This window comes from Plectropomus leopardus, chromosome 20, assembly GCF_008729295.1.
Source record: "Plectropomus leopardus isolate mb chromosome 20, YSFRI_Pleo_2.0, whole genome shotgun sequence".
Lineage (NCBI taxonomy): Eukaryota > Metazoa > Chordata > Actinopteri > Perciformes > Serranidae > Plectropomus > Plectropomus leopardus.
The window spans coordinates 21,981,928-21,999,904 of NC_056482.1; the positions used below are offsets into that span (position 1 = coordinate 21,981,928).

Below are 17,977 nucleotides of genomic sequence, written 5' to 3' on the forward strand. Positions count from 1 at the left end.
CATGCAGGTCTCAGTAATATTTGCCATAATAGCTAGAAAACAGAATACTTTACAAGATGGTTCAGCTCTTCTTTACAGTTTTCAGCTCTTCTTTACAGTGACTTGCCAAGCTGGTCGTAGATTTGTTTGGGGGTCATCTTCACAAATTTTGATAACCTTGACATTTTTGACACCTTGCTAGCATATCTGTCAGCCTGTCACATCTTGTCAAACACACAGTTTCAGCAGTGCTGGACTGCTGCTGACTGACATTAGGTGAGAATGAGTTATAAAACTGTCACTAAGTTTGAATGGTCTTGTCTGAGAATTACTTACAATAATTACTGTTGATGCATAAAAAAAAAAGATGGATAGCTATTTCTTAGTTTATATCGGATTTTCGTTATTGGAATCATCATGAATATTGTATACAAAAAGACTGCTGGGTAACCAACAATAAAAGACTGATAAAAACAAAACACATGCACCAACCTCAAAAAATGCAAAAGATTTTAATCAAGTATCAGCATATTTCATATTTAAAAACATATGATGTCATTTCAAATAGTTCGAAAGCATGGCTTTTTAAGATTGATTGTTTTTCACTAAAAAGGATGGTAACTGAAAACGAGGGAACATAAAAACAGATTAGTGATAGTGAGATCACCCTCACTCAGCTCCCATTTTTTGTATGAAGAATTAATCAATTTCTCACTGGATAACACTGATGGAAGCATTAATCAATATACCAAGTTAGTTGTTAACAGTGAACGAGTCCGCCTGTGTGACATGCATATATACAAGTAAAAATATTAGTCTATTAAAAGCAGGATGACTTGCTGGTGGATTTAGCAGTCCATTATCTGCTGGATGGTGGACAAAGGAAATACTAGTGATTGACTTGCAGGACATTGTCAGTCTAAATTTAAATTACTGTGTTGTGTGCTATTTGGCAAAAGAAATACCACTCAGTTAAGTTTCACGTAGCGTACTAGAGGACACTAGTATGACAAACGGCTTGATGATAATGGACACACTGCAGGATGAATCACTGGATGGGCTTTCATTTTGGCGCTGAAAATGCTTTTTGATCCATCACTGAGTGACACGTAAGACAATCAACAGTCTTTTCAATGACACGCTGGAGGACATAGCAGTGGAAAGTTGAAACAGTAGCGGAATATACTCTTCACAGGTTGATTTACAGTACAGTCGGAAAATGGAAATACTAATTGCTTTTTTGACAAAGGAAACTGATGGTCGGGTTAATTGCTGGAGGACTTACTAATGGACAATAGAAGCACTTCAGTTAATCATTGAATGACCATCAGATGACACACATGAGCATGATCACACTTATTAGACATTTTTTAACTGTGTTTTGAACTCATTAACCTGGTTTTCCCACCTGGCTATGTTATGCGCGGTCAAATAAAATCCAACTTTTTTCATTTTTAATAGCACAATGAACCAAATTCATGCTAATAGCATACAAGTTAGGGCAAGCTGCATTTGGGAAAACAGATCATTTATGCACTTGATTTATATTTGATACACACATTTACTGTCCAGTCAGTGTCTGAAAAGCAATATATGAAACTTTTCCCCGAATTGTTGATTTATTATTGGGTTGGTGGGCATTATGTAAGATAACCATGGAGGCTGTGTGACTGTTGGTATGCATAAATGTAAATTCAATCAGCTGATATCATGGCTTCTTTTACATGTTGCAGTGACAGAATTTACTCTGAATTTGACAAAAAAAACAGTGCTTAAACAAAAGTTTATATCTAAATAGCTCATTGGTAAAAATGAAATGGTCACACTTTGTCATCACATGGCGGTATTATTTGGTCACTTTGGTCAGGCCTTAAGGGGAAAAACGATTGCATTTTACTTTTGGTCCAATTTGTGCTCACAACAGCTCTTTACAAGCAAAGAGAGTCCTTCACCAGAGCAAAATGTGGGTTGATCAGCACTGCATCCAGTTCATTCCAAAAGAGACAAGTTGTCCTGCTCCTGCCAGTTTTCCCTTTTGTTGTCCTTGGCTTTTCTGTATGCCAGTTTCATGTGTTCAGTTTTTTGTTGGCATTGCAGCAGGACCAATTGTAGCGGTTCTGCACCATTTGCTTAGCCATTGCTTCTTAAATGGTTTGGCTGTTATGATTTGCCAAGTTTTACTAGTAAGCTTTTGTCAAACCAAACTGAAAGTAGATGCTTGATCTTGCCTTGACTCCATTCACATCGGATATCTTTAAGTTCTGTTGCTGCTTCTTTGCCAGTAGCTCGGCTGGCTAACTGGTGAGGCTGCTACCTCACTTGTTTGGAATAATCTCACCCAAACACATTTGCATTTGCACGTGTTCAATGTGGTCACAATGTGTCCCTGACCACATCCAGAGGTGGTTTGGCTGATCAGATGACAATTTGTCCTCAGCGTGTTTTGGGTGTATTTACACATGTATTTTCACGTGGTCAAGTACTATGCTTTTGCAGTGCAGTCACTCAGAACGCATTTTAATGAAAGGTGATAAGGACTTGGGCAGTTTTGGCATTGTTGTATGGACCCACAGGGGGCAGCCACATTCCAGTGAGTTAAAGGAGGTCATTCAGCATTTTACTGATTCATATGTGAGCATTTATTATTACAGCCAAATTACACGGAATAGGATATATGAACACCCTCTCACATTCTGATTGATAAGAGAAAAACATGTATACATATTTGAAGTGTACTTTATTGATAGTTTGCAGGCAAAAGACAGATTTAAATGTAGTTTGCTTCTGCCAAAATCATATATCTGCTATCATGAAATCCTGCTGTCACACCACAGACAAACTGTACCGCTTGGAAGCTGACTAAACCATCTTTTTTTGTTGTTGTTGTTGTTGTTTATTTTTCTTAGTCAACATCAGAGTTTGATTTACAATTTTCACACCAACCCAAATGAACAGCACAAAGTAGGCAAATTCATCATTTTGTTTAAACCAAACCAAACCAGGTTAGGTGTGAAAATAACCCCAAAAAAGTGTTATTTATTTCTGAAAAGGGCTGAGAGAGAAGGTTGTGACAACTCAAACACTATGAAGAATTTATAAAGTGAGGAGGAGAAAAGAAAAGACAAACACTGGAGAAGACCGGTGTGGAGGAGAGGAGAGTGACTCCAGGGTTATAAGAGCTGCTGTGTCAGTGTTAGGCAGTGCAGCGCCCACAGGAGCAGCACTGTTTCCTATAAAAACAGCCCTCATGCTCATCCACCCACACACAAAGCCAGAAGGACACAGTTATACACACACATACCAACAAAACACACACGCATGCATGCACACATAAAATCCAGAACATGCTAGCAGACGCATACAAACCTGATGCAAGAGTTAAAAATACACATACAGGATGCATGCCACAGACCCAGCCCCTACGTGTACACACACTCCCATGGATGCCAAAAACACTTAAGACAAACACAAGCGCAGATACAGCCAGGCTGAGGTGAGACAACAGCTGAAAGTCAGTCAGCGTATTCCCACTCCGCTGCTGTAAGGCTCGCTGCCTTTCATGCCGCTGATAGTCTTAATATCCTTTTTTTCACTGTAACAAAAGTTTCTGTCAAAACACACGCACACACTCATAAGCGCCAGCAGTGCTTGCAATGATTCATTTTATCTGTTGTGGCACAGCATGGGGTGAGTGTTGGAAACCTCCGAGCTGTCGAGAATAATGTCTGCTTCTACTGAATAGCATCCAGTGGGAGGAGAGAGAGCGTTTTATCAAGGCTGAGTGACAATAATCGTGAAGCTGTTTTACAATATGGCAGACCTCATGGTGTCACTGAAGACTTAATTAATGGTTAATAAGTAATTGTATTCACTTGCAGGTCATTAATAAAGCATCAAAAATTATGATTTTGGGTTGTCAGATTGTGAGCCTGCATGTAAAAGCAGGGTGCTTTTTGTTTCATTTGATCCTGTGCTAACAATGTTGATTTGGGCAGGGTAACATTTAAAAAATGATAGTATCGGTGCCAATACAAATACTTCATTCAATACACTTAATGTGAATAGAGTGGTGTAATGTATAGCCAAACTTTTGAACATTACAATGACATTTCAGCACACAGAACTGCCAACTTTACTGTTGTCATTTGGTGTAGACGCGTGACACGTGTTGTAGTGACTGAAATTTGTCTTTCCTGCCTGTTTGTGTATCCTGAGCGTGACTTCATATTTGCAGTCAGACCTATTTGCAGCTGACCCCTAAGTTCATCCAAGAATAACTGACCTGCAGTCTAAACTATTCTGTGTAGTTTGTGCTCGCACCCACTTGTCTGTTGATTAGCTCTTGTTTGTGAGCTGTGTGCATTCAAACAGGTGTCTTTCAAGCATGTAACAGTGCTGTAATCGATCCCAAAGGGTGTCTGACTCAGAATACACCCCGAGGACTGCAGAGGAGCTGCCCCATTAAAAACACCCCAGTGTGGAAACCCGATCCCCATCTCTGCTGATACGTGTCCAGATAAGACTCACACACTCACGCCGCTGGGATGAGAAGAAAGTTCTTACTCATTCCTCCCATACTTTGTGAGAAGTCTGAGATAAGTTTGCTTTTAGGAGGAAGTGACTGTCACAAGGTGTCAGAGGTGAAAGGTGACACGGGGTTATCATGAGTGACCTGATCTCTGTCCTCACCTCTCAGGAGGCAGCTGGTTAGGTGTCAACACAAGATTTGTATCCTGTCCGCTCACACCTCCTTGCTCTTTGGACACTTTTCCTGCCTCGAAGCAAAAGTGAATTAAAGTTGTAAAAATTAATCATCGGTTTCTGGAATGATATTTTGGGGAATGAGATGTATAACAGTAAAATAGAGCGTTCTATTCTTGGCCATGTTGTAGCTGCAGAATGGAAAGCCTTATGAAGGATGGGATTCTGTAAGGGCGTTTTGAAAGAATACTGTGAAGATAACTTTCTCCGTGTTAAAAAAAAGGTGCCCTTGAACTGGAAAGCAACTGAAGTTCCACATGAGGGTTGTGCATTGAGGAGTGGTGCGCGAGGATTTGATGTCTCCTTTTGAAGTGTCTTTATGAGCAAAGTCTGTGCTCTGACTCTCTGAATCAAGCTAAGCCCGTCTTAAGCAGAGGCCTCCACCGTCTCCGCTCTTCTTTCCTTTTCTCCTCTGTTCACTCGGGGGACGACTCCTTTCTTTCTGTTTCACCACCATGCGTGTTGTCATAGCATACTAATAGTTTAAAGGACCTGCTCTGCTGCCAGGATTGTTCTTTCTATTAAAAAGGATTGAGTAAGATAACTAAGCTAAGTTGACTCACAACAGTAACTGTATAAGTTTTTAGTGAGATTATATATTTTATTGTGTATTGGTACAATAAAATACTTGGCATGGTTGCTGATTTTTGCCCTTTATTACATGTTTCACTTCTATTTCATTATTTGATGGGCATACAATTAAAAGACAGCAATGTTTTACAATTAAATTAAGTTAAGAGTTTAAATCAAACATTTGCTCGTTCCAGTTTCTCAAATGTCAACATTTTCTAATTTTCTCACTTTTATGTTTTTGCTTATTGAATATGTATGGGTTTTAAAGTGTGCCTCAGAACATGTAATGGTCATTTTTTGCTATCTTTTGAGTCTTTCTTAATCAAAAGATTAATATATTTACCTTAAAATACACCATAAAGATTCATCTACAATGCCAGACCTAGCATATTCTGTGCCCTGGGCAAACGTCCCTTTGGTCCCCCTTACAACCAAAACAATGTCTATTGTTATTATCTTTTCTTTAAATTGTATTTTTAAAGTGAAACACTGTATAAATGTAAGCGTACATAAATATTTTCTACCATATTTATGTATTTAGTACAAACAAACACACAGGATGCATCCCTTGATCAGTAAAATGTCATCTTCATCCTCAGCTCCTCAGAATCAACACCCCTTAATTCATCCCCTTTTACATGTTTGAACATCGCAGTGTTACGCCAAAGCCAGCGGATGGCACAGAACATATAATCACATATATCAATTCTGTGCAGAATCTGACACCCACAAGCAGACAGAGACCCCCACTGTACTGGATGTACCAATCGAATGTCCTTCACAACATGTTACATAACACCTCCAGCACATAAAATAGTGTTATTCAGCTGGAGCATTTCAGGCTCTCGTGTTGTACATTGTACTGCGGGGAATCTTATGTCCTACATTTCGAGTCCTTCATATTAGATGCCCCTCGTTTGTTTCTCTCCCGAAGCCTGCAAAACTTTGAAGCCAAGCCTACTCCTCAAAAAAAATGAGCGATAGAGGATTGTCAAAGGGGCTATCCCAAGACGATTCAGCTGAACACACAGCTGGCATACCGCCCTGTGAAGGGTCACATGTATATGTTGTAGGGGAGGGTGCATGTATTCTATTTCCAGAACCAGTTCTGAGCCACTTTAATCCCCCCGCCTTGCCTCCATTGCCATGGGCAGAAGAGAAAGAAAGGCCCCCCCAGCCTACCCGCCCCACTGTTTGGAGCAATGTTTCTGAGATTAAGTTGCAGGTTTCCTGAAAATAGATTGTGAGTGTAAGAGTCTTTTCTGTCAGGCAGACAGAGGGTTTGATAGAGACGATATCAGCAAAGGAGACAGCTCTGTTAGCGCTGCACTGCAGGGGAAAAGACTAGACTCAGGCGTTTAACTGAGGTAAGACCTCATGTTATGTCTGTGCGTGTGTGTGTGTGGGTGTGGGTGTGGGTGTGGGTGTGTGTGTTTATGGGTGTATGCGTGGGTGTGGGTGAATGTGCAGAGATGTGGGTCTGTGCAACATGCTGCCAAAGCTGGTTCCAGACAAGTGATGCAGCTGTTTTGGTGCCTTTCTGTCTTGGAGACGCTCTCAACAATCGTCTTTTTCCCTACAAGGAAGGCTTTTTCAGCTTGAGGCAGTATTTTGCCAACATATAATTTTAATAATAATAGCTCTTCTGCTCCTAAGTGTCCACTATACATGTAAATAAGTTTTTCAATTTCATTTTATAAATAATTTTTACGATGCATTTAGTATCACTTTAGTATAAACAAATGACCATATGTGTGATATTCTGCAAAAGACAAGCCTTTTCTCTTGATATTGATAATGAAATAGCATGTAAAATACCACAAAGAAACCTGTGCAGTATAATAACCTAAAATAATCTTAATGTTTTTTTCCCAAGGCTTAAAGGGGACCTAATATGCTCATTTTCACATTCATTCTTGTAGTTTGGGTTTCTACTAGAACATGTTTAAATGCTTTAATGTTCAAAAAACACTTTATTTTCCACATACTGTTTGTGTTGGAGCTACCGTATTCACCCTCTGTCTGAGAAGTTGCATTTTAGCACGTCTCTTTAAGCCCCTTTCCCAAAAATCCCCAGTCTGCTCTGATTGGTCCGCATATCCAGGTGTTCTGCAAATGGCTGCCTCTGCATCATCAGTCCAACTGAGGGACTCTAGTGGTAAATAGCAGCACTTTATACTGTGAAAATGCACCAATGAAAACTTTTAAAGCTAAATATCCCTTACCAAAAATTTTCTAGCAGGAATATAATCTGAAATCAGGGAGGAATTAGCAAAAGTGGCAACCTAGATAACATGTTTTTCTGATGCTATGATGTAGCTGTATGTAGCAGTGTACTTGAAGCCGGAGAGTGATTGTAATAGAGGCACCCTCACCGTGAAAAAAATCGCCAATAAAAGCTTCCAAACTGACATTTTCACAACCGAACATTTTCCAGCGGGGATATGGTTCGAAATTGAGGAGAAATTAACAACATCTGCAACAAAGATTACATTTTTCTTTGATGTGAGAATGTAGCAGCGTACTTGCAGCTGGACAATGACTGAAATAGAGTATAGCAGCACCTGTGCGGCGGAAAATCTCCAATAAAAGCTTCCAAACCAAAAATCTTCACAACGGGACATGTTCCAGCAGGAAAGTGATCCAAAGTCAGGGAGAAATCAACATCTTTGGTGGCCAAGATTGAGTGTTTCTCTGATGTTATTATGTAGCTACATGTAGCAGAGCACATAAAGTAAATGATAAAAAATAAGGAAAAGCATATAAGGTACCTTTCAATCGTTGTGTATGTGTTGCATTCAGTTCAGTGTGTATTTGTGTAAACAGGGTGTGAAGAGCAGGCCAAGGGTGTGTGTTGGGGTGTGAATTAAACATTTTCATGTGGTAGAGGGCTTTCACCTTTTCAACCCGCTGAAACCCACCAGTGGATCCATCATTCAAATGCAGCCAAACACTCAAACCCACATAAGCTTTATATTGGAAATTCCAGTCAGTTTTTCAAGTCAAGTTCCCGTGACACCACATATGTCATGCTGAATTATGTGGAAAGTGTATAAAATGATGCAGAAGAATCTAGAATTTTTTATTTGATGTGACAGTAAAGCACCATGGTTTAGAATATTTCAGTCCGTCTAAGCACTGTATACTGTAGCTTCAAGCAAGAACGTATATGGCATTGCAGACATTTTTCTAACTTTGAAGCTATTTAAGAAGAATCAAACATCAGAGTGTAAGGTGAAATGAGATGCCAGGAGCTACAGCAGCTACGTGTGAACTGGCCTGTATGCACATTCCTGTGGTATATCTGCGTATACATGCATGCAAGCTTCTGTTATGGTGAACTTGTGCATATAAAAGTTTTTCTGTGTCTATGTGTATCAAAGCAGCTGTTTCATCTTTATGGCATCATAACAAATGTTAAAGGTTGATACTTTAAGAGAACTCATATCTTACCTGAACATGTTTTAGCTATTATCCAGTACGTCCAGTATGTTACAGGGAAGCGTCATACGGAAAGGGGTCAATTTACAAGTCAGTCTGTGTTAACAGTGTTGTATTTCTTCTGTGGCACTTGGGAGTTTTGTCATGTGTGGCACAGATTGTCGAATGAAAGATGTTGTTGAGTTGTGTTATGGGAAGGATATATCAGCCTTTAAAGGGATAGTTGTGATTTTTTTTTATGTGGGGTTGAATGGTGTAGTTATCCATAGACAGGAGAAGCATGCTTGAGTGTGACACTGAAGCAAACAAAAGCAAAAAAAAAGAAATGGCAGCAATGAGTCGGAATTAACTCTTTTAAAGAATAACTAAATCCCTGCTCAGTCACCCATTCGTGCTGCCTCTTGATCCACAGCACCTCCCTGCTCCACACACACACACAAAGTAGTGGGTTGGTGAGAGGGCGGCAACAGGCAGTGACATTGGGCTCTGTAATTGGCTCCCGCTACCAGGATCATCCAATTGCAAAATTCAAATGCAATAGCTGGGTTTCAACCTTTAGAGGGCAGTTACTATGCTTTGAAGAGAGCAATTTAACAGTCTTGTTTTACCATCGGACATCACTGTTTTACATTAAGGTAAAGTAGTGAAAACACTCAATGTAGCATACACTTAATCTGATAGTGATTTTTTTAGGTGGCTTAAATATGTTTTGTAGCTGTCCCCTCCAAAACAGTACTTTGTTTAACCTCCATATGAGGTTCCAGTCTGCTTCTCCAAACTGAGGGCATGCTGACTGACATTTACTGTATGTCGTATACTGTTTATGGATAAGTTCACTCATACTAAAATACATAAACATGTACAAATATGTAGTTTTATTTTATTTTATTTTATTTTGTATTTCTCATAGTCAGTTTCCGAGAGGTCTCTGTATTTTTGCTTGATAAATCACTTAAGCTATTAATACATTTAGCTGTTGGACTAATTAACTATTCCTTTCAGCACTACTCCCTTTTACAAGCTGACTACACAGCAGTGTATGTATATTAAATCTAACTTTCAGGAATATTGCAGCTCTGTCTTTTAAGGAAGTCTGATCAGATTATTTAATAAATCATATGGATAATCCATAAAAAGTTTCTATAGTTGCAGCCCCAGCTATATATATATACAGTATATGCATAAATATGCTCTATGTCGAGTTTCGGAGCCACATCATCAACATTCATTAGCACTCTGTGGCAGTTTGGTTTACATACCATATGTTTGTGAAAGCGATGTATACATCTGTATGTTCTTACAGTTTGTCGCTAATGTACTCTGTCAGATCACCGTAAACACAGCTGAGGAGGACAGACTTACTCAGACCAGCATGGTTGTCTCATCATCATGAAACAAAACTGTTCTTCTGTCTTGACTAATCGCCGCAGACAGAGAAAGGTTATCTCCGCTATATATAGAGCCAAGATGTGTTTGTGCCATCACATGTCTCATATGTGGTAACTTAATGAAAACAGCTATATGAGCCCCTGTGGCTGCTCTGCCAACTCTGCTCTGTCTCTCACTCTTCTGCCATGGGTGTGCGTTTGTTGGGGATCAACTTGTCTGAATATATCCCTTTTAAATTCCCCTTTTCTTCCTCTTGTGTAATGTCCTTCAAACGTTAGACTAGTCAGGCAAACTAGTGCTTTTACTTTTCTTTCACGAGATAGTGCTAATGGTTAGCTGCATCCTGTAGTGCCTGTTCCATTCAGTACATTTAGCGTTTTAGGATAATTTATATCCTGCCCCCCAACGTTTATCTACTCTGGAAACAGCATGGTGCTAGTTATAATAATTAGCCTCCCCTTGCTCTCCACTTTTAGCAAGAGGTGAAGAGAGGTCACTTTGAGATTAATTTAAGCTGTTTTTTTTTTTTTTTTTTCAGAGAGGGAGGGAGGCAGCAATTGAAGTTAGACTTGAGGCTGCAGTTGCACCGCAGCTAAAACAAATGCTGTCTCTTTATTCCGCTGTACTTTTAAATTTTGCAGTGGAGTTATGCTCGTGCTGAACATTCGGGAGCCAGCGGGGCTTGTTGAGAGCATGAATAAAAGAGTTCCTGGGGTGGAGTGGTGCAGGATCCTGCTGTGCCAGATTTAGATCTGAAACAGAGGGGGGCGGGAGAGCAATGAAAGAGGGCAAAAGAGCTGCTGCCTGGACTGCTGGCCATCTGTATTGAGTATCAGAAGTCATAATATCCTTTTCACATTCTGTATTTAGTAAATTGTTCATGACAATCTGCATGACATAACTCCACTCAGTTTTATTCTCCCTGCTTGTATGTGAAACCTTCTCTGTTTTCTTAGCAGACCTGGCCGCTCAGCAGATAATGTCATCAGATAACTATGCAGCACCAGTTCAGTTATGTCACAGCCCTGTGTAACGGCGTGTGTGATGTTGCCATATTTGAGTTCAGGGGAGCTGCTTTGTAACCTGTCGGCGTGTGTATTTGTGTGTGTTGATGTTCCAGCTAAATTCTCCGATGAACTCGGTCAGCAGTACGGAGGACATCAAGCCCCCGCTGGGAATCAACGGTGTGATGAAGGTGCCCGCCCAGCCCTCAGGCACAGTCCTGTCGCTCACCAAACACATCTGCGCCATCTGTGGTGACCGCTCCTCAGGTGAGTGACGTCAGACTGTGAATAAAAGTCGTTTTTTGTAAAGCAAAAACAAACAAACATTTGCTGGTTTCATGTTCTTCAAGGGATACTTTGCAGATTTTCAAAAATAGCCAATGCCTAGATCTTGTTGCTTCCTCTCAGCTTTTGGGCTGTTGCTTAAATTACAAGCTGTACTCCACATTTTCATATTGAAAATTTATGCTGAAAAACAGTAAAACTATTATTTGTTTATTTATTCATTTTAAAGCAACCATGTACAGTTCAAAACATAAATGTTACCATTTGATGCGCCATACCAGGTTATATCTATGTAATTATCTGCAGTCCCTCAGCAGGTTAGAACAAAGACACAGCACAATAACATGATAATATAAAGATGTACAAATTCAAAAAAAGACAAACAGTATACACAAATAGCGCATAATGTAAAGTGATACAAAGAAGAAGACACGAGACAGAAAGTACAACATAAAACTAGCCAAAAAAGCATATCATAAATAAAACACAGTCGCTGCTTGTCAGATTAAAACAAGTTATGAAGATTTCAAGGTCATTAAGTACAGAGCTGAGCGGCTTTTAACCATCTTTTCAAGGTAGTATTTACAGTCCTGATAGAGCTGCAGCTCCTCACATCGTCAGGCAGAGTGCTAATTAACTAGCAAACTAAGCAGTGCTGATCAAATTTAAACCAGGCTTCTGTTTCTGGATTGCATATTTCTCATCTCAAATGTTTTCAGGAGCATTTTTGGACTGTAGGCCGGATAAAACAACCATTTGTAAATGTCACTTCAGGCTGTGGTAAATTACACCAAGGATTTTTCACTATTTCTGGTATTTTATTGGTTGGTAATTGGTTGACTCAAGAAAATAATTGGTAGATTAATAAATAATGAAAATAACCTCTACGGACACCCACTGAATGACCAGTGGGTATCCGTTTCTTATGGGAAAATAATAAAAGCGCAGCGTGCCTTCAGGATGATTCACCCTGCTTTCCCTGTTTCTACTGTTTGGTGGTACAGCTTCATTTTTTTGTGACTCATCTGTACAAAATGAGCCGTATTGTCAAAGACAGATGTACCCACAATTGCTTAAAAATACTTTGAAATTACAAAGATGACTACTTAAAAGTGCACATGAGTCAAAGCCTAACCAGGATTTTCAGGGAGTTTTATGTATAATTAAGGGAAGAATTGTTGCAAAAGGTATAAAAATAATTTCTCCACAGCTGGGATTACGCAGGACTCTATTATTGCCAAATGAAAAGAAAGTGGGACTACCCAGCATCTTACTAAAGCTGGTGCTCTGACCACACTGAGAAACCTCCAAAGATGAACTCTGGTCAGAGAACAGCCCCACGGACCGCTCTGGCAGAACTACACACTGTAGCGTCTTGCAGTGGGAGATCTTCCTGGAAGGACAACAGTCAAAGGAATTCTTCAGAAATCTGGGCTTCACAGCAAAGACGCCAGAAAGAAGCCACTCCTGAGAAAATGCATACGAGGGCAGCAGCCTAAAGGCACATGAAAGAAACTGACGCCATGAGGCAAAAGATTGTACGGTCTGATGAAACCAAACCTCAATACAGCTTGGACTGAAATAGAGAAGCGCTGTGTCGGGAGGGAAACCAGGCACAACCCGTCACTCATGGGAAAGGTTTTCAGCTCAGGGATGAAGCGGGATATCTAATTCATTGGACAGTTTCAGTGTCATCCTGCGTCATCGCTGCTACATGGACCCGAGGGGGGGAATCAAAACAATGTTTAATAGCAAGTCATGCTTCATTTAAACGTGCTCCGAGGCTGTATTTATCTTCTCTGGTGGTCTGACCAGCAAAGAGCCAACAAAGAAACTGTTTGAGGAGTGCTGGAGAATGCAAATGGACTTCACCCATCATATATCACATGTATAAAGAGCTTTAAGGAACAGAAAAAGAGGCAATTCGTCCTGTACCTCAACGTGATGTGAGAACAGTACCGTAATGCCAGTCAATGAGGCCCCCTGCAGCTTACCTCCAGGGGGTCCCCCCTTCAGTTCCTCAGCCACCTCAGCGTAACCCCCACCAAACACACAGTCAGTCCAAATTAATAGGTCTCTGATCATAACTATTCTTTTTATTTCACTTGATTTCGCTTTGTTGTCAGAAAAAAAAGTTCGTCTTTTGTCCCAGGACGTCAACAGTTTCACCTAAATATACAAAAAAATATTAACAAAAGAACAAAATCATATGGAAAATCACAACAAACATTACAAAAAATGCATTACAAAATGTGTGCAATGATGATGCACAGAGCTGATTGTGAACAGGCAAAAGGCAGTGTGATGCAAACTGTTGTAAAAACCCTGATTAAGTTCCAAATGTGCTGTATACATGTCCAACAAATGTACCTAAAACAGGACTAATAACAGCAAAATGCCAGGTCTAATTCGAAAATTGCTAAATTCGGAAAAATGGCTTATTTGGAATATCCACCTGACCTGTGTACATGACACATATCAAATTTGGAATATTGTCATATTTAGAATAATAATAAAGGTGTTTGCCTGTAAATGTAGTCACTGAGACAAAAAGGGATAATAAGACTCATCAAAGATTCTCCATATGCATTACGTGAGACGAACCATCTCTGTCTCTCTCTCTCTCCTCAGGTAAACACTATGGGGTATACAGCTGTGAGGGCTGCAAAGGTTTTTTCAAAAGGACGGTGCGCAAAGACCTGACCTACACCTGCCGTGACAACAAGGACTGCGTCATCGATAAGCGCCAGAGGAACCGCTGCCAGTACTGCCGCTACCAGAAGTGTTTAGCCATGGGCATGAAGAGAGAAGGTACAGCACATACCGTAGAGGATAAAGTCCCACTTACCCACTCCCTCAAATCTGTACTAATCCACATAGACACACATCAAGACACAGATAAGAGCCCTATTTTAGGAGATGAAAGAGCAGCGCAGTGCATTTGATGAATGCATTTGGTATTTTTGTGACCACAAACTAAACTTGCATAATATTTGGTAATGGCATCGGTGAAGGAATAGAATTTCATTAGATCATTACTTTTAAACCAGTGCACTCTTTTAATTTTGTGCCGACCATTTTATAAATTTCATGAGTTTTGTGCTTCTTTTTGGTTCCAAACCCACCACTTAACCCTCACAGAAAAATAAGATTTTATTTAGTTTGATATTTGGGGGGAATGGTTAAACATGCAGAGTTGCAAAGGGCAAAATATAGCTCCTGAGATGTGACGTCATGGTTAGAATTTGTCCCTTTTTGCTCGCTTCCTGCAAGTAAAGCAGCTTGTTTCCCATCCTGCCTCTATCCAATTTTACAGCAGCACTTTCAGCTGTAATTTCTGCTCTGCGACATCATGCTGTGCAATGCAGCCATAGGCTCTACTGTATTTAAAAATGTTCTGCTTCAAGCACTACTTTGGGGGGAATAATGCATTCAGCTGTTGCAGCCACAGGAACCCAGTACTGCTGGATGTGGAAACAGAGTGAGGGTTTGTGAGAACAGGCAGTCCTCGGGGAGTTCACTCATGTAGACTGGGGAAATAAAAACATACCAATGGAGCTGTGTGAACTTCTGCTCCATCTGCATCCTCTGGATGTCACAGTTTGTGCTCTTGTGCTTCTAATTATTTGTCTAAACTTGGAATTTGTGTAGGCACAGCCTACCTAGTTATTGTAATCAGTTTGTTTTCACAAACACAAATATTTTTTTGTGCTTAAGATACCAAATGCGCAGAATGTAATCAAAGTAGTCAAATTTGATAATGTCTTGTAATTGCACGGCATGGTGGAAGCGTGCACCGCATTCTTCAAATTAGAGGCTACTGGAATGCACATGCTGCTCCTGCCCTTTTTAAAATGGATGTGGGGATTTAATCAGTGGCATGGTGAGGCCACATTTACAGAACATGTAGTTGTGGAGGAAAGGCCATTCATCAAACTTTCACTTTAAAATCATATTATCTTTAGTATCCATGTAAATGTGGTTAAAGAAATTCAAACTGACACAGGCATCTTTAACGCAGACATAACAAGGCTTTATATAAAACCTGTGTATGAGAAGTCTGGCAACTACAGCACTAAAATTAACCAAGAACAGAACAGTTTTCCACTGATGATTTCCTAACAACAAACACTGCATGTTTAGCAATCCTCTCTGATGCATCATTAACAGTTTAAAGAGGCAGACAACATATCATCCCGATGTGGACAGGAAGGAGCTTCGTTTCGCCATTAAAGGATTAATCCATGGTGCAACAATCAAACATGCCTGCGAACTTAAATCACGCTTCCTCAGATGCAGAAACCCCGTCCTCCCTCAGTAGAGACTGGGGATTATAGAATCATCCACTGTGACATTTACATGGTTAAGGTTTGAATACCATGAATATCATACTGAAGTCCGTCTCAGCTACGAGTCCTACTAAATATAGCCTCTACAAGCTCGCACACTACTTTTAAACTTTGATTTGGAGTTTACAGGTAGAGTCACAGTTAGGTAGAAAGAGTCATATTAACAAAACAGCATTGTGCTAATGAAAGACTCCCACATGTGAAGTTCCTACATCAGTTAGAAAGGGAACACCAGGGGATTCCAGCTGATGACTATTTTTTGAGCCTAACCGGGTCATGATTTCTCGAAAGAGACATCGCTGTTTTTCAACTGTATTTTGGGGGTTTTGAGTACCATCTAGTACCATGACATTTGAGAGAAGATGAACATCTTAATGGCCGATATCTCCAACACATATATGTTTTTGATTTGGGGGTGCACTGTGCCTTTAACACCAAATCTCTAAACTGAACTCTCTTTACTGAATCACGATTGTCATTGAATTTACACTTTTGTCAGCTCAAAATGTCTAACGTCTTGGTTAAAAACTTACTGACAGAGCACAAAACACAATTCTGATGCTAAAACACTTTCATATATGTGTATGCTGAGCTTACAAAAAGTGATGTTTAGGCCTAGTTTTGTGCTGAAGTGAATGTAACAGTTTTACCCAACAATACACTGAACTGAAGAAGTCAGAGTAAAATGTCATGGCAGAAGAAAAGAGAGAATTAACTGTAAATTGACTGTAACTTAAACTGAACAAAACTACTAATAGATTGGAAAAACTGCAAGTGCAAATACTGTAAGAGGCAAAGAAAAAGAAACACCTTTTACTCATAACTACCTTGTATCGTCATGAAAACGGGGCACAATGTGCTTATATGTAGATATGTTTATATAAAGGCTATAGCCTTTTCACACAGACATTGCTTGTTAATGGATAGCATGAGTCATTGCATCCTCTTCACTTGATATACAGTACTGGCTCTTGAGTATCACAATTGTTGAAAAAAGGGTTTTCATTCAGCGCTCTACAGTCTTTGAGAGTGACCCTCACTTGTAAACACTGCGCTGGCAAGTGCATTGTGGGACAGATGATAGAGACGATAAGACCAGGAAGAGTCAGGGTGTGTGATGGGGGAGGGTGGATATAAAACAGTGGCAGTCAGGTGTGAATTTTAACACTCCATGAAGGTGTTAAAAATATCAGTGCTCTTGGCAGTGCTGTTAAGCACTCTTTCGCACATTGAACAAATCAATCACTGCCTCTTATTATTATGGTCACCACAGTTTCAGAATATATTCAGTGGCGGTATGTAACTAAGTACATTTACTCAGGCAGTGTACTTAAAGTAAAAATATGAGGTACTTGAACCTCACTTGAGTATTTTCTTTTCATGGCACTTTATACTTTTATTCCACTACATTTCAAAGGGAAATATTGTACTTATTACGTCACTACATTTAACTGAACACTTAAATAAATTGAATTACCAGTTTATACAAGTACAGCTGCAATGATTAGTTGGTTAATCAGTAATAGTCTGGTGATTTGATAAACATTTGAGTTATTTCTTTTTCTTATTTTGATTTTTTTTTAAGTTTTAGGGGTGGTTTTCCATTTCTTTATCATCTTTTTTTCATTTTTAAGATCATTTTGAGTGTTATGGGTGTTTTCTTTTTCTCTTTAATAACTGAGATTTTGGGGGTGCTTTTTTATTCTTCCTGGGGTTTTTGTTTCTTTTTTTGATCATTTTGAGGGGTTTAGAGTGTTTTCTTCTGGGTTTTTTTTTTATGATTTTGAATGTGAGGGTGTCATTTATTTTTTTCTAATTATTTTGAGTTTTGGGGGTGTTTTATTTTTAAAATATTTTTAAGGGTTAGGTTTTTTTTCCTCCTAATTTTAAGGTTTTGACATGTTTTTTTTTGTTTTATAAAATTTTCCTGCAATGGGTACTTTTACTAATAATAAAGTATATTTTCCTGACTATACTTACTAACTTAAGTAACATTTTCAATGTAGGACTTTTACTTGTAACAGTACTTTCACCATGTGATATTAGCACTTTTACTTAAGTAAAGGATCTAAATACTTCATCCACCACTGCAAATATAGAGCATTTAGAGTATACTGAGTGATGTACAGTATAGCCAGGGGAGCTGAGGAGCATAGCAGGTATAAACCAGAGGTGTGTTTGTGTTTGTGTTTGTGT

The 17,977-nt window shown here is 39.5% G+C and overlaps 1 protein-coding gene across 4 annotated transcripts in view; it reads left to right on the forward strand.

Moving 5' to 3' along the window:
• Nucleotides 1-17,977, forward strand: part of rxraa (retinoid X receptor, alpha a) — a 130,283-nt gene that overhangs the window by 88,316 nt on the left and 23,990 nt on the right. For 2 of the 4 annotated variants that reach the window (XM_042508876.1, XM_042508878.1), the window contains exons 4-5: nt 11,255-11,414; nt 14,064-14,243. In XM_042508876.1, the coding sequence (XP_042364810.1) occupies nt 11,255-11,414; nt 14,064-14,243 (340 nt within the window). The remainder of the gene's footprint in view (nt 1-11,254; nt 11,415-14,063; nt 14,244-17,977) is intronic. The other 2 variants (XM_042508877.1, XM_042508879.1) reach the window with 1 other exon arrangement.